This window comes from Excalfactoria chinensis, chromosome 1 (genome assembly GCF_039878825.1).
Source record: "Excalfactoria chinensis isolate bCotChi1 chromosome 1, bCotChi1.hap2, whole genome shotgun sequence".
NCBI classification, from domain to species: Eukaryota; Metazoa; Chordata; class Aves; order Galliformes; family Phasianidae; genus Excalfactoria; species Excalfactoria chinensis.
In genome coordinates, this window is record NC_092825.1 from 32,090,962 (window position 1) to 32,115,178 (window position 24,217).

A 24,217-nucleotide genomic window follows, 5' to 3' on the forward strand; every position below is an offset into this window, starting at 1 on the left:
CAACAAAACAAGCTCGGGGTGGGATGGTTCAGCGGTGACTCAGACTTATCAGTAAGGGTCTCACTGGAGGCATCTGGCCCTCTGAGTCTGCCAACTGGCAGAGCCAGGTCACACTGAATCTCTCTGAATTCTAACACAGAATAAGTTGATGTAAAGGAAAGCAAGCACGTGGAGATGCTACTCACTGATTTCACATTGGTCTCCTTCAAATCCCGAAGGACAAATGCATTTTCCCAGATAGAAACAGGTTCCTCCATTGTAACAGGTTGTTGTACAGTTTGCTGAAACAAGTAAAGCAGAAATGAATTAAATCGCTTATATCAACTCACTCCGAATTGCCTTTAATATTTTCTGCTGCTCAACCCAAATAAACACAGCAGCTGCAGGAACTGCAGGGATCGCAGCACTGGAACAGGCTGCCCAGGGGGGTTGTGGAGTCTCCTTCTCTGGAGATATTCAAGACCCGCCTGGACGCTGAGCTGTGCGACCTGGTGTAGGGAACCTGCTTTGGCAGGGGGTTGGACTCAATGATCTCTGGAGGTCCCTTCCAACCCCTACGATTCTGTGGTTCTGTGATCCCCAGGAACTGGTTGTGTTATATCTTCATCAGTCCTCATGTGTGCTCACTGAAGGACCACATCATTCCTACTGTTGAAGCTCTCATAGTGAGTCTCATAGTGAGTCTCATCATGAGTGCTCTCATAGCATCATTTGGTTTTGATGAGACCCTTAAAGACCAACTAGTTCAACTCCTTGCAGTGAACAGGGATACTTATAGCTACATCAGGTGCTCAGAGCCCCCCCCAGCCTGACCTTGAGTGCCTTCAGGGATAGGGCATCTACCACTTCTCTAGACAACCTGTTCTAGTTCCTCACCAGCCTTATCATAAAACCCTTTTTCTTATATCCAATCTAAATCTCCCCTCTTCTGATGTGAAACTATTTCCCCTTGTCCTGACATGTTTTGCAATCTTCTCCTCCATGAGCGCGTCAGTAGTATTTGTGCAGCAAACCCTTTGGCTCTCCCTACATGGTGCTTACACTGTTCCATGTAACTCTTCTGAACAACTGCTTAATCCTTTTTATTCCTGAGCAGCAACAGAAGAAAGATTGGACTTCTGTTGGTGTGTGTGTGTGTGTGTGTGTCCAGATGCAGAAAATTACTGTACTAATTAGTAAAACTAATTCTACTCCAGGAAACCAGAGTTCAAAGAGAGATCTTCCTAAGTGAATCTTGTGGTATGTCCCGTGGCTTTCAGTGGATCAGCTAAAGAGATTTGCTGAATTACTCTTTGCTCAGCTGATGGCTGTGGCTGCTGCATGTGGAGCTGTGACAGCGCTGTGCGCTCCCTGCAGCTCCCAGCCTGCACCAGTGCCTGGGTAGGAGGAATCACAACACTGTGTTTTGCAGACCTTCCTTCACCACTTGCTTGGCTTTCCTAGAGGGGAATTAACATACGCAAGTACACGGTGGCCACAACACCGGGGGTTTCACTGCTATTACCTTTGTCACAGTTGATGCCGTAGAAGCCAGGGGGGCAGATGCAGAGGCCAGGAGTGATGCAGAGCCCTCCATTCATGCAGCGAGGAGCACACAGTGCTGAGCAGCAGGGAGGAAAGGAAAACTGTCACTGGCATGACAGCAGCTGGCTATTAAATGCTCAGCATGCTGTCTCCTTAAGCTGCTTTTCCTTCTGTTGAATCAATCAAGTCACCTTTGCAAAGCACTTTTGTTAGTGGTTACACCAAGACAGTTCTGTTATGTATCTGCCAATCTGTGTACAGCATAACTAAAATAGAAGATTGAGTCTGATTCCATAAGTGCTTCTTGTAAACTACAGTTCAAAGCTGGGAATGGCAAAGTGCCCACCTTTACCTTCTGAATACATGAAGCCCCACTATACCAGTACTCCCTGTAACTGCACTCTGGTGCTGAGCTGGTGCCTCAGTACTGCACAAGGGAGTGTTTATCCAGGGGATGTACTCAGAGGTGTTGGTAAATTAGTGGGACTCTCAAGCAGACTCTATGATGAACCCTCCTTCTGCCACTGCATACCCGGCCATACGCACAGCCACCTGATTTAGTGGAAGGGAGCCTCTAACACTTCCCCTACCTTTCCTGATCCCTTGTACTCTCCCAGAGCTCCTCTGCAGTTATGGCCAGCCCATGAGGCTGCCCATGTCAGGGAGCAATGTTTCAGTTGGTGGCTGCTCACAACTGGTACAAGCAGCAAGGCTGGGTCCATACTGATGGGTTCACCAGCATTTGGACAAAGCCAGGCAGAAGTACAGCTGTGAAGCTGTCATTCCTGGTGTGGCTTTGTTCCCTAAGACAAGCACCAGCCAGGGCTCCTCCAGCTGGGAGTTCAGGGGGTTCAGCTTTAGAAGGCGGGAGAGTTTGTTAACACACAAATACAAACTGCCTGGAGTTCAGGGAAGAAAACAGTCCCTGCTCTTCTGTATTTAATATTCTGGATGTAGTCAAAGTGCCTGTGAGCTGAGTGAAGGGTCACGTTGAAGTGGGATGCCCACAGGGCCCACCTTGGTCTCAAGGAAGGCCTCTCGCTAGGGAAGGAGGGAGGAAGAGAAAGGAAGAAGAGGTGCTTCTTCACCCAGCCACACCAATTTCCTGCACCCTCATGCCTGGAAATGTTATTTGAACATATTAGTAATGGAAAGAAAAAATAAACTCTTTCCTTCATCTTCCTGTCCTCTTTTTCAGTCTGCCTCCAAATTAAACGTTATCTCCATATAAACCAGTGCAGAACAAAAGTCCCCGTGCTTGGTTTTCCAGCTAGTTCTCATTAGCAGAGGAACTTTATTTAATCTTTTTGCCAGATGGATGCTCTGTGATTACGGACTCTCTAACTGTTGTGTCAGTTTTTGTTAGAAGCAATCCCTCAGAGAGAAACCATCTTTCTTGTAAGCAGATACATTTTCCATTGAAATATGCACCATGACAGTAATTCACTTAGATGCGTAGGCTCAAAATAAAATGTATGCGACTTTAGAATAGGCCATTCATATTTTTAGCAGAGGCCACAGTACAGCAGCCACAGTTTTGTTGAGATTGTGGTAAAGAGAGTTTAGAGGATTTTTTTTCATTACCTTTTTCACAGTGAGGCCCATAGAATCCATCTGGACATTCACATACGTGTCTCTCATTGCAAAATCCTCCGTTTCTGCATCCTCCTGGACACTCCGCTTCATAAAACACAATGACAAGCTTAATTATCAATCTTAATTTCACACTTCAGCTGTCACTTATATCTTAGTAGGACCAATAGATTCCTTTGATAAAACAACAACAGATATGCAAATGCTGGTAGTAGTGAGGTTCAGCTAAGACTTTCTAAAGATAAATTATCTTTGTGTTAATCTCCAAATACAAGTCTGAGCTCATGTGCAGGGCAATGTGTGATCTGCTGGATGCTAGATCATGCACACCTTATTGCTCTGCGGTTTTGCTTGTGAATGAGTGATGTGGGTGCTCTGCACAGTCCAATGCTGACTTCTCCGCAAGGAATGAGCAGGAAGCTGGTGCAGGACCTGCATCACTGGTCAGACCTGCCCTTGGTCTGTGGGACCACTTTCAAATTTCACAGCCTTAAGTTGACTCCATTGCAACTTGCATTGCATTAATTACTACATCTGTTGCTACTGAGGTGACAAAGTGATGAAATCTGTCTTCAAATGAAAGAGTCAGCTTTGAGGCTAGATGAAAGGAGGCCAGAAAGGAAGATGAAAGCATTCCTGTGTAGTGATCCTGTATCATCATCCAACTCTTATTCACATCTCAACTATTGATCAAACACTGGTTAAAGTGTTTGGCAACACTGGTTGGATTACACAAGGATGAGAAATACATCTGTGTATGATCACCATCCTCAAAACACCGGAGCCCATCAAACAAGAGGCAAAAGAAATTGAATGCAGTGGAATCTCACAAAAGCACTACTGCCAGGCAGCGGTTCCTTACAAATGCCTTCCCAGGTCTCTCACATGCAAGAAGGGAAGCAGGAGAGGCTGAAATGTGACATCACTTGTGATCGGTGGTACCAGTGCCACAGGGCAGCTTTACAGAGTAGGTAACCTCCTCATATGGGTGCTGTGCTGTGTGACAGTCTGAATGATGAGGTTAAAAATACAATGCGGTAGACCAACACTCAGACAGCAATCTTACTGCAACCTTCTCAACTCAAACTTGAAGGTCATCCATTAGACAGCAGCTGGCTGCAATATTGGCACCCTGCTTTTCTTTGCCTTAGGCCTAGCAGTGCTGTAAATATATGAGGCTGATAGCATTTGCCAGCATTATCCTTAACTCTTCTCTGTTGGCTTTTCACCTGCATCCACCAAGAAGTGTTGGCACTTACCACTCACAAACTGTGTAGGTGTACCATTGATTCATACAGTTTCCAAACTGAACAATACCTGAATTTAAATTCAAGCAGTTACAGTCTTTAAAATGCCCTCACTTAAAGTGACAAGGAGTATCAGAATGTTCATAAATTCAAGTGGTTCAGGTTGCCTAAACATTTTCACAGCTCACAAAGAATCTTCAAACTAACTCCTATTAATGTAAGGGGAAACATAATCCTGGATTAGATTTGAATGGTTTTTCCTCCTTTGTTAGGTGACATATCCTTCAGATCTATTCACATTCTTGAAAACTTGTCTAATAGCTGATCAGAGCCACAGGAGGCTATGGCAGCTCAGGCTATGTGCAGTATTGCTTTCCTACCACACTCATGGAACATTTCTCTACCTACTAAAATACAAAAGGTAACAATGAGACTAAGAAAAAGGTATGAAAATCTGAGGTACCAGGCAGGGGGCTGGATGTTGTGTGCAAACAAAGGGAGGAGAGAGGATAAAACCTGTGATTTTAAAATGCTCTTCTACCTAAGACCACAGATACATGAGGAAAAAGAAGCGCTACTTTAAAAATGAAGCTGTTTGCAGTGGGAGTAATAGAGCAGGAAAGGCACTTTTGTCTCATTTGTTCTAACAGTATACTCTAGGACTTATTGGAAATGTTTCTCTTGTAGCCAAATGCAGAGCTGCTATTCATTACAGAAAATACATGCTTAAATGCATGCCATTTCAAACAGAAAAATAAGAAAACACAACTTTTTTTGTGTGGTCACCTCTTGGCCACAACAAAGTCTCTTCACTGCCACAAAATCGTTCCCTCATTCTGCTCACTTCCTCTGGTGGGGGCCCCTCTGGCTGCCCACAAGAGACTGGAAACAGCGACCCGGGGCCCAGGCAGGAGGAATCCAAGCTGTTCGCCACAAGCAGCATCTCTCCAAGGAAGGAAACCCACCCTACACTAATACAGACCAGTGAGGACATCCTCATCCTTCCCAATGTGTGTACCTCCAAGTGTCATGGAGTGCTCCCCACTGGCCAGAGGGCAGCAGTGGGAGTCACCCCTATAGGCACTGGCAGAGGTAGATGTGAAGGCTCCTCCTCCGCCCAACTATGGCATATGGAATGTCATCCTCCTTTCTCTCAGCTGCTTCAGGACTGGGCCACTCATTACCCTCAGCTTTCCTGAGTTATATATGGCAATATTTCTAAGTTTTTTTATTTCTAAGTATTTTCCACATCAAAATAGTAATAACAATATTAACAAATGGTGTAGAATCCAAAGCTTGGACAAATGCAGCAAAGAAATTGAGTTTGGAGTCCTTCCAGTACAAGATGCGTTTTTCCACAATATAGATCCATAACTGCTGTCCCGATTAATTGACTCCAGTGTTATTTCCAAAGTTTATCAAGTACAGCACCTTTGAACTGAATGGAAAGTGAAAAGGTATGAAATGCTCTGCATTTTGTTTATGTCAGATACAACTTTGTGCACAAGATCTAATTGATTTTACTTCCAATCAGCCTCCATTTTTCTTCCTATTCTTCTTCCCACATCTTCTCCCCCTTTTCCCAGGCTAACTGGGAGCAGCAAGGCTTCAAAGCAGGCAGAAAGTTAGCCATCTATTTAGGCGTTGTTCGGGTTCAAAGAACAAACAGCTCCTGCTCCTGCTGCTGTACTTTGAAGCCACCCTACGGCCAGTGTGGAGAAGAAAGTGTGGGACTGGGAACTGGCATTTAATAGAAGAAGAATAAAAATCTTGCTCTTTGTACATCATGGGTTGATTTGATGCAATCACACATGGCGTGGGATAGCTGTCTGATCTTAGATACTGATTTTTTTTTTCCAATTTCCACAGCATCAGTTCAAAGTGATAATTACAGCTGCTCTTGGTGTATCAAATTAATCCAGAAAGCCTTATTACACAGTGTTTATAGTTCATAGATTGGCTGAGTACACAGGTTCTCTGCTTTCCAAGTAAGCATGGCAATAATTTCACAATGCCCTTCCTCTATCAGTGCATCTTGTGTGTGCTTCTTGCCTGGTGATGACCAGGACCAGATTCCATCGCCTGCCTTCAGTGCAGTTTCACTGTGCAAACAATTCTACCAAACTCAAACCAACAACATGCACGCTGAAGTGTTAATAAGAGAAGAAGGAATGCTCTCATTGGCTTTTATGTCTCATAAACTTTGTGAATGTCAAAGCGGCAGCGTGCTGCTGTGACTGCTGAACAATGTTGCATCCAAACCCAAATGGTTTGAGCTAACTATTGCAAAATGTTCTGATTTACACTTTTTGGATTAACTTGGTATGTGCAAGTTCAGATATAAAGAACTGCTGAACCATGACACCAAACAGTGTTAAGTGAAGACCATGTCCACACTATGGATCACAGAACTCAGTTCTCTAAACTATGGGTCATTTCTGAAAACATGAGCCTAGGCATGTTAGACATTGTAGTGCCACTCCTCCAAATGCTTCAAATCATTTGTTCACATTTGCTTCTCATAGGATGTATTTCTATCAACATCCCTGAAACGATGAGATATAAACAGGAGGAGTAATGCCTCCAACCCAGTCTGCTAAGGGAAGAAATAGCTTAGTAAACACATTGAAAACAAGCAGCAAATGTAAACGAGTAGCAAATCTACAGTGAGAGACTGAACACCCTGGAGTTCAAAGCCTTTGCTGCACATTGCGTGACCACAATATTCTGTAGCCATTGTCCCTAAGGAAACAGAAGATAGTTAGGTGACCCAGTCTGACAGTTTTGTCATGTCTTCATTAGCATTACCTTGCTGACAGGTTTTAAAGAAGATGGCGTTCTGAGGGGTCTGGAGGATGATATTGCCTTCTGCGTTCATTATGATCACGTTCACTTCGAATGCAGCCACTCCATCTTGTTTTCCAAGGCAAGGAAACCCAACCTGAACCACTTAAAGGGGAACAATAACAATAATATTTTGTGTTTACTTGCATATAGATAAAGGTACACATAGGAATACTAAAAATAAAGATAATAATTATTTACATTTAAGCCTTAGAGTAGCACCACTGATGAAGAGGTGCAGCACAGAGGTATGCAGGTCACCGTATTCTTAGACAACATCTGCAGCACAGGAGGTCAGCCTGGGCTCCCTGACTGGCACAGCCCCAGTGTCGGCAGCACAGACAGGGATCTTAACAAACACACTTCTGCCTGCAGACAGCAATTACCCACAAGGAGGTATAGAAGGATATGGTATTCAAAACCTCCAAAGGGAGCTGGAAGCCTACATTTAATTTTCTAGGCTGCCTCGATCCTTCTGAATCACACTTTCATGGGCTCTCAGGTGGCTTTTGCAGAAAGATCACACACATGTTGGAGAAATAGTTGCTTCAGGTATATTATGCTGCTTGGGATCTTGCAGTTAAGACTTAAATAAAACCCTGATTTAATCAAAACTTTCCCCATAAAGTGCCAGCGAGGCAGTATAGTCAAATAAGATCATGGGCTCAAATGTTTACGAAAATTACAGAGTCCCATTGCTGTGACAGAACGCGTTATGTGTGGTAATATTTGGAGATTGCCTTTCCAGGAAAAGTATTCAAACGCTTCTGAACTACAAAGAGTCCAAGTAAATAATTAAGGCCAGTAAATTTGGAGTATTTTAATGAGGAAGTGGGCAGAGAGCTCAGAGTTCTGGAATGCTCCTCTGTGATGGTCTCATGTGATCTCACGTAATCTTCAGATGAAATGATTGTCTCTTTTCTTCAAAATTGGCTCTTCCTAGCTCCTTCATAAATTAGATCCAGTAAATAGTAATTGTTTATCCATCTCTTCTGAAGCTGGCCTGTGATTTTGGAACAAAATATTGACCTAACAGCCTTACATTTGGTTTGTTTTAAATTGCTTGTTATTAAAAGTGTTGCAAGTCATAATGGGGCAATTTTCATTATTTTCTGCCTTGATATAATACAGAATAATTTATTGCTGAAACACATTCTGCTCCTGTTAAATTCTGTTGCAGTTTTCATAATAAAACAATTGAATTATTGAGGCACTTTTACATCAGTTTTTTAAAAGACATTTAGAAAAAAGCATGTAACCATGTGCTAGGAAGAAAACTCTTACGGCAAATAAAAAGCAGTTTAAATGATTCTTAAACTGTAGTAACCTTCTTACAGCTCAAGTGCAGGAATTAATTTAGTGCATCTATGCGGCTGTGTGTGACTTAGCTGAACAAATTGCTGTGGGGAGGAAGATGTGGCAGAAATTTAATGATGGCACTGTAGCAATTCCTAGACTTCACTGCATCATTAGCAAGCTCCATCACTGTTGAGTGAGCAGAGATGTTGCTGCACCTGAAGAAGGCATCAGATGCGCCAGCCCATGTGGAGCCACCTTGGCACCAGCATGCACTAGGGTGGTGTTCACAGCTCATCACTGCCACCATCCACAACATCGGACTTGGGTCTGAACTTAGAATCATAGAATCCTTAGAATTGGAAGGCACCTTTAAAGGCCACCTTGTCCAGCTGCCCTGCAATCAACAGGGACATGTACAGCTATGTCAGGTTGCCCAGGGCCTGATACAACCTCACCCCGAAAATCTATAGGGACGGGGCATCCACCACATCTCTGGGCAATCTCTTCCAGTGCCTCACCACTCTCACTGTCAAAGATCTTTTCCTTATATCTAACATAAATCTAAGCTTGAAGCCATTTCCCCTTGTTCTGTCACCATAGACTCTGTTGAAGAATCTGTCCCCTTCTTTCCTGTAGCTCCCCTTAGATACTGAAAAGCCGCTACCACAGAGACTTCTCTTCTCCAGGATGAGAACTCCAACTTTCTCAGCCTGTCCTCATAGGAGAGGTGCTCCATCCCTTGGATCATTTTTGTGGTCCTCCTGTGGATGCATTCCAACAGGTCTATGTCCCTCCCATACCTATAGTACTCCAGATGTGCTCCAGAGGGGCGGGTGCTCAACCTGCTGGCCATGCTTCTTTTTGTGCAGCTTAGGATACAGTTGGCTTTCTGGGCTGTGAGGGCACACTGTCATCTCATGTCCAGTTTGCCATCCGTCAGTACCACCAGGTCTCTTTTGACAGGGCTACACTCAATCCTTTCAATTCCCCAATTTGTATTGGTCACGGGGGTTGCCTTGACCTAGCATTTGGATTTGTTGAACCTCATAAGGTTCACCTGGGCCCACTGCTCAATCCTGTCTAGGTCCCTCAGGATGGCATCTCATTCCTCAGGTGTGTCAGCTGCACCACAGCTTCCTTAAAGATCTGCCAGCTCTGCTCTGCACCCTTGCCCATAAGGACAGCTTCCCAGGGTGCTTTGTTTACAAACTCCCTGAAGAGCTGGAAGTTAGCTTTCCTAAAATTTAGCATCTTATTTTTACTCTTTGCCTGTCTCATATCCTTCTTGAGCATGAACTCAACCATAACATGGTCACCACAGCCCAGGCAGCATCCCATCCCACTGTCACCAATCAGTTCTTCTGCACTGGTGAGCAACAGTATTGCATCCTCCATGGTGGGACCATCTATTACTTGACTCAAGAAATTATCCTTGATGAATTCCAGGAGCCTTCTGGACTGCCTGCAGTTGACCATGCTACTTTTCCAGCAGATGTCTGAGTGGCTGAGGTCCTCCAACAGGATGAGCATTTGCGATCGCGATGCCTCCTGTAGCTGGAGATAGGCCATTAGATGAAGCCATCACAGCCAAACTCAAAAAAAGAGGGGGATTTTCACACAGTTGGAGGCAATGGACATTTTGCCAAAGGGAGTGGAGGTACAAGAAGTCTGTATGGACTCAAAGAAGAGCCTATACAGGTACTTTTAAGAGAGATCTGTAACCCATGTCTGAGTTTCAAAAAGACATCAGTAAGCCACCGAGCAGAAGCTAGTCAGGGGTGAAGGTAAACAGAACTATCACATATACTTGCTTTCTCTTTGCTCTTCAAAAAATCTGCTCATAGCTCTATTGGACATATAACAAACACAGCCTAGATAGTCCCCAGAGCACTAAAGCCATCTTCATTGATGGTAGGCAAATACCCAGAAGAAACTTTGAGAGACCGCTGATTTTGACAGGAACAATTGGTTCAACTACCTCTCAGTAAAGTATCTACCTGTTTTAACCCCTCATCTTGCTTCCCACTCCCATGTCTAATATAGCTGTCTCCCCTCTGTTATATTCCTTCTGTTACCTTTACTGTATTTTCTTGGGTTGAGATAGGTTTGCAATAAATGTCTCAATACTATTGATCTGTTATTAAATAGGAGAGGAGAAGAGAGGAAGGGAGAGGAGAGGAGAGGAGAGGAGAGGAGAGGAGAGGAGAGGAGAGGAGAGGAGAGGAGAGGAGAGGAGAGGAGAGGAGAGGAGAGGAGAGGAGAGGAGAGGAGAGGAGAGGAGAGGAGAGGAGAGGAGAGAGGAGAGGAGAGGAGAGGAGAGGAGAGGAGAGGAGAGGAGAGGAGAGGAGAGGAGAGGAGAGGAGAGGAGAGGAGAGGAGAGGAGAGGAGAGGAGAGGAGAGGAGAGGAGAGGAGAGGAGAGGAGAGGAGAGGAGAGGAGAGGAGAGGAGAGGAGAGGAGAGGAGAGGAGAGGAGAGGAGAGGAGAGGAGAGGAGAGGAGAGGAGAGGAGAGGAGAGGAGAGGAGAGGAGAGGAGAGGAGAGGAGGGCTGATCAGCTTCTGCTGTAGATCTGAAAGCTCCAGTGGATAGCTGAGAATGCACAGCCAAGGGGAAAATGGTAAATGATAAGATCCTAAATCAGAGCTTCTGTTTTTGAGCCTGAATGCCTGAGAACAGCAGAGCTGACGCCAACTTAAAGTAAAATGCCTGCAAACTGAAGCCTCTCAGAAACAGAATAATTGGATAACTATTCCTTACAGCAATCAAAGATTTTGTTCTCCAGTAGTTGCACAACTTAACCAATAATAAAGTTTTATGTACGTGAATGTTATGCAACAATTTTTGCACAATTCTCTGCTGATTTCTCTACAGATAAAAGCTTCATGTGACTTGGCTCAGACAAAACAGATTGCTCTAGTCAGGCAAGGCACTCACAAACCGTTCAGTGTCAAGTGCCATGCAAGCACTTTTTTAGCAGTAAGGTTCAAAACTGCAGTTCAAGACATATAGACTTTGCTGGATGTGGGATGTTTTGTAAAGGAATTCAATTCATAACATTAACAGCACAAACCTGATGGCTTATGAGGAACCATTCCAAGCAGAGGTATATTTACAGTTGGATCAGCCATGATGCCTTTATCCAAAGAGCGCAAGGACAGGAATTCGTAGAAGTACTCAGCCTATGACAAAATACATCAGAAATTACTATGTATTTTAATTGCATTCATGTAAGTAAACTATTTAGCACAAGCTACAGCAAAAAATTACTGATGAATGCGATGTTGTAGGAGTGCCGTGCTGGGACACATACACTGCTTACAGCTACAGCACTGCCTGGTTCAGTCTCACCTCTTTCAGTTGTTCCAAGGGTGGAGCCGAGAGCTCTCCTAAGGAGCAGGCTATGTGTCGCTTGATATTAAACCTGACATACACAATTTCTTTTGGCTATTCCCTATAGTTGTTGGCATGACTGAAAGCTACTTCTCACCACCTTCACATTACTATATGCACCCATGCAATTGAACAAATTGTAGCCCTTGCTACCTCCTTCCATGGGAGCCCAGCCTCTCTGTTGAGTCACCTGCTCAACATTTCTTCATATTTGATGCAAAGTAGGAATCCTCTTGTCTAATGCCATGCGCCTGCAGCATACATAGATGCACACACCATGTACGTCTGAGACACACACACATTAGCAAGCCACTGCTGCTAATGGACATGGGCACTCCTAAGGTACAGCTGCAGGTGCACTGAGCAAGTGGAAATGAACCCTTTCCCTAAAGTCTGGCTTCTCATTTACCCTGAAGCACTGAAAGGATTGAAGGTAATTTTATCTGCTGCTCTCAGAAAAGCAGTTAAGGCCTTAGCACAGGCACAGGTAAAAATATATTTTCATGCAGCAGCTCACTGACAGCATATGGTATTGTAAGGTGTGCTTTTTAGCTGGGACTGTGAAGGGAGATTAGAGCTATAGTTTTACGAGAACTTTGAGCCAATAAATGGCAGTTGGTTCATGTCTGTGAGATGGCAGTCAATGTCCTTAGCTAGAAGACTGTCACTTTTCTCTCATAACCAGTTTTCTTGTCTTACTGGCGTGAGACCAGTGAACAGCCACAAAGATGATTAAGAGACTGGAGCACCAGGTGTGTGGAAGAGGCTGAGAGATCTGGGTCCGTTCAGTCTGGAGAGGAGAAAGACCAGGTGGATCAGATGGACTTTCTCCATCCATAGTACACATGGAAGCAGGTTCTTCTCAGTGGTGCTCAGTGATGGGACAGGCAACGGTCTCATCTGAACATCAGGAAACACTCTGTTACTACAGGGTGGTCAAACACTGTCATGTGTTTCTCAGAGAGGCTGCAGAGAATCTGTCTGTGGAGATATCTGAAACCCAGCAGATATGGTCCTAGGCATCCTGCCCTAGGTGGCTTGAATAGGAAGACAGGTTGGTTGATCTCAAGATCTTCTCATTTCAGATCAGCCTCAGCCTTTCTGTGATTCTGTACTATCTTGAGCAGAAGCTCTAACAGCATATGAGAGATCAAAGCCCTGGAGCTCCTGGGGCCACCAGCAAAGCTTTCAAAAAATTGATAGGTTGTGCTGGAATTCCTCATCAGCCCTGGCAGCACATCCACTTACTCTATGGAGACAGCAAAATGACCCCAGGCTGTGGTGGCTGTGCTCTGCCCAAAGGTTATTATGTAGGCATGGAGGCCTCAGAGGAGGCCTCACCAAACAACAGCAGGGAAGGAAGCCATGGAAGTTGTTGAGGCTGGCTTAAACACATGAAGCATATGTGGGAGGGAGACGGGACATGGGGAGAAGTAGTAAAATAGGAGATGAAAATTGAAGTCTGGGGTAATATTCAAAAGGCTGCTTTTAATTAAAGAATTTTTTTTTCCAATACAATACACCATGCCAAAATACGAAAACAAGCCATAAAGTCTTAGATTATGAACATTTTTGTTTTCAAATAAAACTTTGGTTCAGAAAAATAATTACATGTCTCCACACATCTATAGAATACTACAGTGACTGAGTCAATGCTTCACTGTCTGTTTCTCATTGGTTAGCTTTGATGTTTGGTTGTATCTAAACCAGGTCATAATGGGCTGGGATATTAAAACATTATGTTCTTACTATTCTAGTAAACAACAACTGGTAACTAAACCAAATAGCTCCGTTCCCATGTTTCCACTCTAGCCAGGCTGCTGTAGCAGGTCAGTTTGTGAGCCAAAGTCCTGATGTGTAGAGAATGGACTGGAATTTTATTTTCTGTAATTAAATGACGCCTAAGGACAAAGACAAAAAGAAAGTTAGGTGTGGGAAAGGCAACCAATCGTGCCATGAGTCACAACCATTACTGCCTTTCAAGGAAGGAATTCTTTTAACCAGGACAGAGGTGCAGCAGAGATTAACGCCCGAGGCAGGAGGTAAGTTCTGCTCACACATTAAAAAGATGTGAAGAGATGTTGCACAAGCAATAGGTTTCTCAGGAGGAAAACCAGTCTGACTTAGGGAAAGATACCTGCTCTCACCCCTTCTGTGCACCTGCTTAGTTTACAAATACTGACCTTCTTGACACGGTGCTATCAAAAAAATCATGGAATGCTGCAAGTAGACCCAGCTAGTGTGATTATGAAGTTATGAAACCATGTGCTACAGAGTGTATTTGCAAATCACATGTGCTGGACTACTTTGGTCAAATTTTAACTTAAAATATACTACACAGAATCAGTCTAGAGAGGCTGCACAGTGAAGGAGAGTAGTTCAGCTCTTCAAACCTGTCAGTCCGAGGTTTGTCTGCTATAAATCCTACCAGTTTTGGAGCAATCTGTCTTGACACAATCTCCATATCTAGTCTCCAGTATTGTCCTGGTGTAATCTGAGTTGATTGCCAATTAACTTGCATTAATCAGCATGACTGAAAAGCAAACAACACGTCCTCAGTAAATATTTGCCATGCTTCAGCCTAGCATGAAATTTAATCATGAAGTTTAATTGAAGAGATAGGCCTGCGCAATTAAAATCTGGACATCTGGGTATTGTATAGTGACTACCACAATTCATACTGTAAGTGGTCATTGTGAGTGACCTGGTAGTGCAAACAAAACTTCTTTGGATATTGCTGAGAGATAATGGGAAAAAAAAAAACACAATATAGAATCTGTTTTCCTTCATAGAAACATTCTTGTGACTTTGCATCTGAAGCCAGTCTATGTACTGCCTGGCATTTGAGGGTCAAAATCTCATTTGAGGCTAAATCTTAATGAAATGCTGTTGTAAGAGGTGATGGAGGAAACTGGTTTGCAATAAGGTGTTGATAATTGACACAAGTGGGAAAGATTTTGGTTTTGACTTGACTTCAGCATGCACCCAAGGAAGGATATTCCTTCCCTATGTGTGAATGCTTTGTATGGGACCCTTAGAAAGGGTGGGAGGTGCTCTGCAGACCCCACATGTGCCATCTGGTGACTTGGTGCCTCCAGAAGCAGGAGCCACACATGGCCACCCCACAACCGCTCCCCATGTGGGCAAAGCCCTCAGCAAAGGGAGGAAATTTCATTTTAGGCAAATAATTCCAAGGTCGGGATTAACTTTTATGGACTTTCAGTGGGCGCTTCCTATAAATCAGAGGAATCTAAAAGGTTATAAAAATAACGAAGCCCTCTAACAAGTACTGTAGTGAACATCTGTCGGTAGTTTGGTTTTACACTTAAAATTCCTACAGAACTCATTTCTTCGGGGCAAGATCTATGGCATTATAATTTTCTCATCACTTAAATGCCATGTTGTGCCTACTTTGTATTCGTTTCACATTTAATCAAAGCATTTGCAGGAATGTGCTTTATGTTTTCTTCATTTTACATGAAAGTTGGAGGATTAGAAGTAATGGTTGTACATTAAAGTGAAGCAGAGTAGCTTAAACTGCTGTATGTCACTGCTCCAGAGCCTAATGAAATCTGCTGCCTTTCTAACAAAGAAAATAGAAGGTGTGTTACCTTTGCAAGTAGAGGTAAGAAATGAACTGTATTTCCTCCTCATTATTTTAAAGAGATAGTTGCTGACATTCCATTCTGCTGTCAATTAAACTGCAAACATACCATAATGCCAGTTTTCTTCATTTAAGAAAAGAAACTCATCAAAAGAAGCTCCTTCTTATCCCAGATCCATAGATATTTCTGGCTATGCACATCTTAGAAGATTCTAGTGTGTATTATACATAGCAGATGCTTACAGCTGTGCATGCCATATATAAAATAGCAAAGCGAGGCAACGTATGTGTTTGCTAGGTGTTTACAGCATGGACCATTGCATCTCCAAGATAGTAACTGCATTAGGTCAGAGAAGTGCATCTTTTGTGTTCCAAGATGAAACATGAAGCAAATTAGATGAATTTCAGCAGAGGAGAGGCTCTAGCTGTACTGTGCATATGGGGTTATTGAAGGAATTTGGCCACAGTTATGAGTATGTCGTCAGCACATTTTGTTATTGCAGTACAGTCTAGACGCTGCTGTAATGAACAACATAATGATCCTCCTTAGACAGCAAATAAACTATCTGCCTACAAGGTTTTGTTTTTCTTCCAGAGGAGGCAGCTTGGCCTTACCTGCTATATTGTCCCATCCTGGAATGAGGAACAGAAGCAGTAGGATTAACAAAAAGTGAGATGCACACAAAAGAAGGAAAATGAGATATTTTTGTTTTTCTAAAGAAGTACCCAAACTAGAATTCAACAAAATATCTCAAAGAAAAGTACAGTATGTTACAGTGTTAATTACACACTGATGTACTGAAGTGTGCAGGTCTGCAGAGTCTATCTGTGTCTTCATTTGCATTAAGAAAACAGGGAAGTCCATGCATGAGGACAAAGGCTTTTTTAGCAGTGGAGCGAACCCCTACATGCAACTTCCAACAATCATCACTTGTGGTTGTAATGGTTTTCATAAGAAGAATGGTACAAAAGTGGTGGAGTCACCATCCTTGAAGGTGTTTAAGGAGAGGGTAGATGTAGTACTTAGGGACATGGTCTAGAGGGCAATATCAGTGGTATGTAGATGGTTAGACTAGATGATCTTAGAGGTTTTTTCCAACCTCTGTTATACTATGATTCTAAAACCTCTCAGATTTTGTCCATGAAATCTTTAACTGGTGTGCAATGTCTTCTGTGGCACAGCATTGTGGATGGCAGATCAGACCCTTGAACAGAATTATTTAGAAAGTTGGAAAATAAATGTTACCTGATCATTACCAAAAGGAGCTCCAAAGTTTGGAAGATGATGTCATGGGGTTCCAAGAATACTCTGTACAGAAGAGAGGGACAGAAATCTTTGCAGAACATATTAGATGTTCCTCCAAAAAATGAGGCAAGAATTTCTTTAAAGTGAAGTAATGCGAAGCTTGATGAGGGCACAAAGTAACAGATTTAGATTATGTTTAGCAATTAGGCTTCTGGCAGTTGTCTAGTCTTTGGATGATATGGAAAACTGGAGAGTACTTGGTCATTTTGAGCTGATACTTCCTCTTGTTAAACTTTGAGCTCTGGAAGTTCTCTGCCATGTGAAGAGCTCATTGAAGACCCACCTGAGACTGGAATTTGACTTGGCAGAAAGGCTGGGTTCTAGAAGGACACCAGTGAAAAACAAAAACCCTCAGGAAGGCATTAACTTTGGAACTCATCTTTGCATGCAGCAAAAGCAGGCTGCCTGAGACATGTTGCCAAAGAAGTGCCAATCATCACAAAATCATAGAATAGGATATTCTGAGTTTAACAGCCCCACAAGGATCACTGAGTCCAACTCCAGGACCACCCAACACTCAAATCATATTTCTGTCTGTTAACCCATTGCTAGTCTGCTAATGAAATACAGCATTGGTGCAGGTTGGAGTCAACCCATTGATACAGGAACACCATGGGGCTGAGGCTTGGAGTGCAGTTGTGCTCCCCAAGGCTGGCATCTCAGAAAGCAGCACACGGACAAACAGATTAAATTCCAAACAATTCCCAGGTAAGTACAAGTACGCTGCTGCAAAGGCATGTAGAATGCAGTACTTAAAAAACAAAGTCAGATTACACTGATAGCTATTCATTGCAGAAAGATCGGATCTTTCTTACTCCTCCCCTACCTTGCTTTACTCTGAAGCAGGTGAGAAAGGAAAAGAGTGAAACAGGTTTGATTCTCTTTTAACGGGCTTCCCATAACAAATTTTATTCCTGCTTCTCTAGTTACTTTCCAAACAATTAAAAGAGAAAAAGTCATTGAGGTTTTGATAAATATGTACAGCTAACTACATTTTGAAGGTCTTTAGCAAGGAATGAACAGCATGAACCAGCTGGAATGCATACATATGCCCTTCAAATTGTTTTCTACCATATCTTATGGATGAAAATAAAATCTCTCTTCAATGGGGGAGATAAGCAAGCAGTACACCGGAAGAAGAATTAGTATTTAGAGCTCAGATTTAAAAACCAGAAGATGCATAACCCTACATTGCCTTCAAATATTTGAGTACACATGTTGCTCCAGGATCCAGAGAATGAGTAAAAATTATTCAAGTGAAAAGTCATTTCTTGCTTTGGCATAACAAGGGCTAGTTCATTCTTTAGTCACCAGGCAAAAGATCAGCGCTGTCCTCAGAAGGGATTTTATGATCAGAGATGTTCAAAATGCCAATTTCCTAGTGCTAATGAAAAAGGGGGAAATGAGGAAATCATTACTGCTCCTTAGGGGGAAAAAAAAGTATATACATATACACACACACTATCTAATCACATTAGATCCGAACAAAATAACGTTGTACAAGTCTGCTGTCCAAACCTGAGACACATCTGCACAGCTCCATCTACACTGAGAATAAACTGTAAGGTTATTTTCTTCCCCTCACAGCTTGAAAGATAAATGACAACCTGGGCTGGCTGGTCCTGGGGCTGCATTTCTGCATAGATTACAGCTGGTTTGCAGTTTCAGGCTCTAGTTAGCTTTATTTGTAACTAATAGATTAGCCTCATTCCTTTCAGATAATGTAAAATAATTTCAACGAAACCTCCACAATTAGGGAAATGATTGCACTAACAAGTATTTAGACTGGTTGTGATGGAGATCTGAGAAAATGCTACGTGTAATTAAACAGAATCTTTTCTAAAAGCACAAATGTAAACCTTAGAGATGGTGGCTCACCCGATGTGATGAGAGAAAGTTCACAGTCGGAGAATAGGCTAATCCTCCCCTTGCACAGTGGTAAACATGGATAATGCACACAGATTCATTCTGGCCAGGCTTCAAACTCCCAACCCTTTGTTCTTAAGCCTTCCAGGACAGCTTTGAAGTGGAGGATAAAGCTCCTCTAGCACACCATTACCAAAGAACAATCTTCTGATTATGATCTCATGAAAGTGTAATCAATAACTTACACAAGTTAAAAGCGTGGCAAACAGCAAAGGTCACGTAATTGGACCTTTATTGAGTCCATGTGTTTCAGTCTTGGCTTTAGCTGGCACTCCTGTATCATTAGTATCTCTCTCCAAAACATAAGCAATGATCTGTCTTGAAAATTATGAAATCTCACAGCAGCTTCTGTCAGACTGGAGTCCTTCCAGGGTCTCAGAGGGTGATGCTTCCACTTGCATGTGTCTCAGAGAAATGAAGTTTGCAGCACCTCTGGAGGTGAGGCTCTGTTTGTTGATTGCTCAGCAGATAGTGGCTTTTGCTTGTATTCCAAGCAAGTGTGTTAAAGTTAGGGTAAATTGGTTTCAAAAAAAAACAAAACAGCTCTTTTCAGACTGGATGTAAGAAATACTTCCCTGACACTCCTCTTTTGATGTCTTCGGTGTGGGTTTTAAATGCCCCTTTGTGAATATTCATTTTGCTCTTATTTTATAAGCTGCCATTCACCAAAGGAAATTCTAGATACTATCATGGAAGGACAAAATTCATTATTTAAATGGAACCTTTGATCAATACATGAAAAACTAACAAACAAAATCCCGTGTGTGTTTCACAGAATCACAGAATGGCTTGGGTTGGAAGTGACACCAAGTATCACCAAGTTCCAACCCTCCTGCCACAAGCAGGGCCACCAGCCTCCAGATCAGGTACCAGACCAGGTTGCCCAGGGCCCCATCCAACCTGGTCTTGAACACCTCCAGGGATGGAGCATCCACAGCCTTTCTGGGCAGCCTGTGCCAGTACCTCACCACTCTCTCTGTGAAGAATTTTCCCCTGACATCCATTTGCAGTGTACCTGAGATGACACTGATTTGCTTATTGAGGTAATACCTCAGTCTGTGGACATACATTATTGTAATATTTCCATGTACCACACAGGCCCCATACAGTTACAGCCTCTATAATTACACATCAGTGCTTTCCTTCACCATAAAGCAGGGAAGTATTGCCTTTCCCCAGTTTCTGGTCAGAAGCTGAACAGTTTCTGCACATAATTTTTCTGTCTTTGCAACTACTGCATAGGCAGAGTCTGCACAGCTCCTGGCTGAAGGCAGGGCTGCCATGATCAGGGCAGTCCTTCACTCAAGGAATGGGACAAAAACAGGGAGGAGTGATATCAGTCAGGATAAAGTTGAGCTCCCAGACAAACCCTTCATATAAGCTTGCAGGAACAAACCCTGCTCCAAAGCACATGAAGTTCATTTTGTGAAAGCAACATCCTGCTAGGTGTTTTCACTCTGAATGACGTGACCTATAAAAGCAGAATAAATCCTGACCACAAGGGCAAGCAACTGAGAGCTCACTGGAAGGATGCTGTGCAGAGACCCCAGCCCTGTTTTTTGTTAGAGAAAAAAGCTAGTGGCAGAGTTCAGCTGAAAAACCAAAGGGGTTTTGGTGACAGCAGAAAACTTTACTTTGAGGTAACTCCCTGCATCTGGGATTAAAGAGTTCCCCTGAGACTGAGAGCTGCAGCTCACTCCTTGGCACACAGCTATGGTGAATCTGGTCTGCCGCTGCAGGCTGAGGCAAACTGTCCTTTTTGTCACTCAGTAAGTCCCTGATAAGCTGACAGTCCATCACCCCTATCATAGTCAGAGCTGTTGGAGGCTCTCCAGATTCTCCCAGACAGCCTTTATTGACTGAATGAAGTGGGTGGCTCTTTGCTGAGTGTGGTCCAAGTGCTTTCAGGAACACCAGCATAGAGCAATGTGCTGCAAACACTGTTGAGCATTGAGATCAGCTCTCCAAACCTGTACTATGTTGCTGTGGCCCTGCCCTCCTCACATATGACTGTGGGATGAGCTACCCAAGATGGACAAGGTGACAATCAATCACTTCTTTTTGTATGGTTAGTCTTCAGACAGACCAACTTCCTGAATGGCCACATCTGTGCTGGCACGAGAAGGAATGAGATGGGATGGGATGGGATGGGATGGGATGGGATGGGATGGGATGGGATGGGATGGGATGGGATGGGATGGGATGAGAAAAAAAACCTGGATGGTTTCAGCTGATGGCCTGGCTAAAACCACAGTGGAACCATGCTGGAAGGGAGGCAAAATGTTCCCTTACCAAATGTTCTTATTGTAAACTCAGGTTTCATTATCCTAGAAAGTGGGAGAAACAAAGCTGAGAACCATCAGCTAGGAGGTTTCTCCAATCCAGTGCTGAAATCAACAGAACATGCCCCCAGATAAGACATGCACATTCCCAGTGCTACTTTAGGCACTATGAAAATATGAACAAGCCATGCATATGATTCTGCCCTCAGAAATATGAACTTGTTGCTGTTCATCAAGGATGTACACTGGGAATGGTTTGAGTTGACTCACATTTGTCATACTTCTAACCTTAGGGCAGTGCTTACTAACAGGTTTCTTTGGATCAGCAGCACTGGATTCCAAAGGTGGTCCCAAAATGTGGTCTGGGAGCTGTACTTTGTGTGGAACACAGCATACCCCTCAGCAAAGTGACAAACTGGGTAGCTGGAGAACGGGTAGCTGGAGAACAGAGTGGACAAGTGCACTGGACCAGGTGATCACAAGGGTATGTCAGCTGCCAGGTGTGCTGAACCAGAAGGCTTTTGTGATGGTGCAGGCTGTGACCTCTCTCAGCCGAAGATGATGCTACATCAGCACAGAGCCTCAGGCAGTGCACGCAGCATAGGGGCTCCCTCGTGCGGATCTGCCTGCAAAGGCTGGGCAGACTTTGGAAATCTGTCTCGTTCTGTCAAGCCAGGGACATCAGGATCCTGATACACAGCAAGGTGTGCAGCTGCAAACTGTACAGTCCAGAACACGCAGAGGTCTGGGGGAAATATGATTGCACATAAAGGCCAACTGCCTTAATTTAAGAGCTTGTTGCTGTACCTTTCAGTTGTGCCTAATGTATGAGTAAGAAGTGGCAGAAAGGGGAATGCCACAGCTTGCTGACCGCAAGAGTCATTAGAAAGGTTTTTAGGGAACTGCATATAGAAGAAAACTCTCGAGCCCAAACCACACTGGTCGTATGCAAATACCCATCCTCATTTCCAAAGGCAGACTTTTAAATTAGTAGAAATCTGTTTTTGGAAAACAAATTATTTATTTGCAGGGTATTAATGTAATTTAAAAGACACCACATGAACAATGCTCTTCAACAAGAAGGTGTGTTTTCCACATTATACTGAAAGACATGTTTAGGTAATAACTGGGTTTTCAATGGGTGGTTTGTACACACTTTTTCCTTTTACAAAGGGATGTTTTCAAACATTTTCTAAGCACTGAGTGTGTCAGTATCTCATCTTGTGCTTACCAGAAACGTTACTTGGACTTTACTGTAGGAACCAATGTAAGCACACCATTACTGGATCTTTCTGGCTTATCTTTGAGCTTGTAATCAGAGATGAAAGCCAGCTTCACCTAAACACCTCTTTGCTGCTTGACTATTGTCACAGTAGTACTTGTGTATTTAAAGTAAAATGTCCCGTGAATGTGTCCTATCATTTTCACTGAAGGGTAATGGTTGTCCCTTTCTTTCTATCATTCACAAAACTCACTTTCTGCTTCCCACTGCTCATGATCCTGCAGGCCTGGGGATGTGCCTGGGTATGCCCTGTCCCCTGCTCTAAGCCAAGAAGGAAAGAAAGACCTTTCTGCAGTTACTGTGTCCTCCTGGACATCAACGGGGAACAATTAAAAAACCAGAGACATAATTTTCTCTTGGAGCTGTTGGGGATGGGGAGAGGTAGGGAAACAGATTTCATGAGAACCTGCAGAGCTTCACGCTCTATGCCTCTAGGTAACTATGCGCTCAGCTGGCAAACTCTAGGAGTCCTTCATCTTGTTAAATATTTCCCTATTAATCTAACTGAATGAACTTATACTAATTAATTACACTTTACAGGATGAGAAAACCTCACTTTTGGATGCATAAAGCTCTTATATAAACAAGCTAAATACTTAAGAAACGTTTTAAATGTTGCAATTCCACTGTGAGGTCTCGATTCCTCTACGAACAAATTACAGGAATGGCAGCAGCATGGCACCAACTACACAAATGATGAAGCACACCTGACTGCAAATGTTTGGCTGCACATTTTAAGTAAGGAGGATATTCACATTGGTATGACCCAAACCTGAGCTCTCATCAGTGGGCAGAATAATGTGCAGATTTTGTCCCATTAAAAGAAGGTGTACATTGCATAAAAGAACAAAGCTGTGGTGGCTCTTGATGGGCCTCTGGTTTCTGCTCGGAGAGGGATAGTGTGAGCATCTCCACCCATGCCTGCTGCCAACACACCGCAGCTCTGACTGCACTGGAGCAACGTGCTGGGTCATAGCAATGCACCGGGCCGTATGCTTTTAGCTGTGCCCTCTTGTCAATACAGAAATCTCATTTGGTCTATTCAACCTGAATAGATTTTCCAGTGTAAAGATGGAAATGAAAGAGAAAAAAAGAGCACACAAAATAAACAAATAAATAAATAAATGAAAACCAAAGTAGCGATCAAAATGTCCAGCTAAGTGAAGTATTCCCTAGCACTCGGTATGGCTGTGCATGTCATCTCTTGTTTGTGACTACGGGCCCAGATAACTGCATTTTGCCACTCCCTCCTCTGGGATAGATCCCAGAGGTCTGTTGTCCCCAAAGACAAAGGTCCCTGCCTTGAATGTCTCAAGCATGGAGCTGCTGGCATCCACTCAGTGTATGTGTGGCTTCATAAGGAAGAAAATAAATTTGGTTCAACCTGCTCACTCCATGGACTCCGTTTCAACAGTTCAATTTATTTCCCAGAACCTCCGCAAGAAAGAGAACTGGCTAAGGCTCAAACCTGGAAAAATGAAAGCAGTGTTTACTGAAGTTTAAAGGAACGCACTGAAGGTGGTACTTGTGCTGAAGCTGCTCAGTGGAGGTGATTATTTGCCTATGTGGTTTTTAGTCTCAAATTCCTATTGACTATATCAATATTCACAAATTTACAAGTTCAGAGTGAGTAAATAATATTTTGGTGGAGTCTATCTCCTCCTGCTCATCAAAGGTTGTGATCTCACCGTGCCTTCCTCATGCTCTAAGGAAAAATACCCACATTCATAATGGTAGCACTGCAAGCCCTGAACTGGTCCTAATGGCCAGGATGGCCCAAGACCTGCTACCTTTCCCCTGCAGCTGTTGCTGCAAGGGCTGCATCTGCTGCTGTGCTACTGGGTTCTTCTCTGCTTGGGCACCCGGAGCTGGTGACAGGTCTTCTCATTAGTGGGTTGCTGTTTGGGGAATTTGTTTTCCCT

At 43.4% G+C, this 24,217-nt stretch overlaps 1 protein-coding gene across 1 annotated transcript in view; it reads right to left on the reverse strand.

The window, feature by feature from the left end:
- Positions 1-24,217, reverse strand: part of WIF1 (WNT inhibitory factor 1) — a 42,071-nt gene that overhangs the window by 7,245 nt on the left and 10,609 nt on the right. The window contains exons 3-7 of the mRNA XM_072349219.1: positions 11,576-11,684; positions 7,173-7,313; positions 3,109-3,204; positions 1,505-1,600; positions 186-281 (exon numbers count right to left, since the gene is read on the reverse strand). Coding sequence (XP_072205320.1) covers positions 186-281; positions 1,505-1,600; positions 3,109-3,204; positions 7,173-7,313; positions 11,576-11,684 — 538 coding nt within the window. The remainder of the gene's footprint in view (positions 1-185; positions 282-1,504; positions 1,601-3,108; positions 3,205-7,172; positions 7,314-11,575; positions 11,685-24,217) is intronic.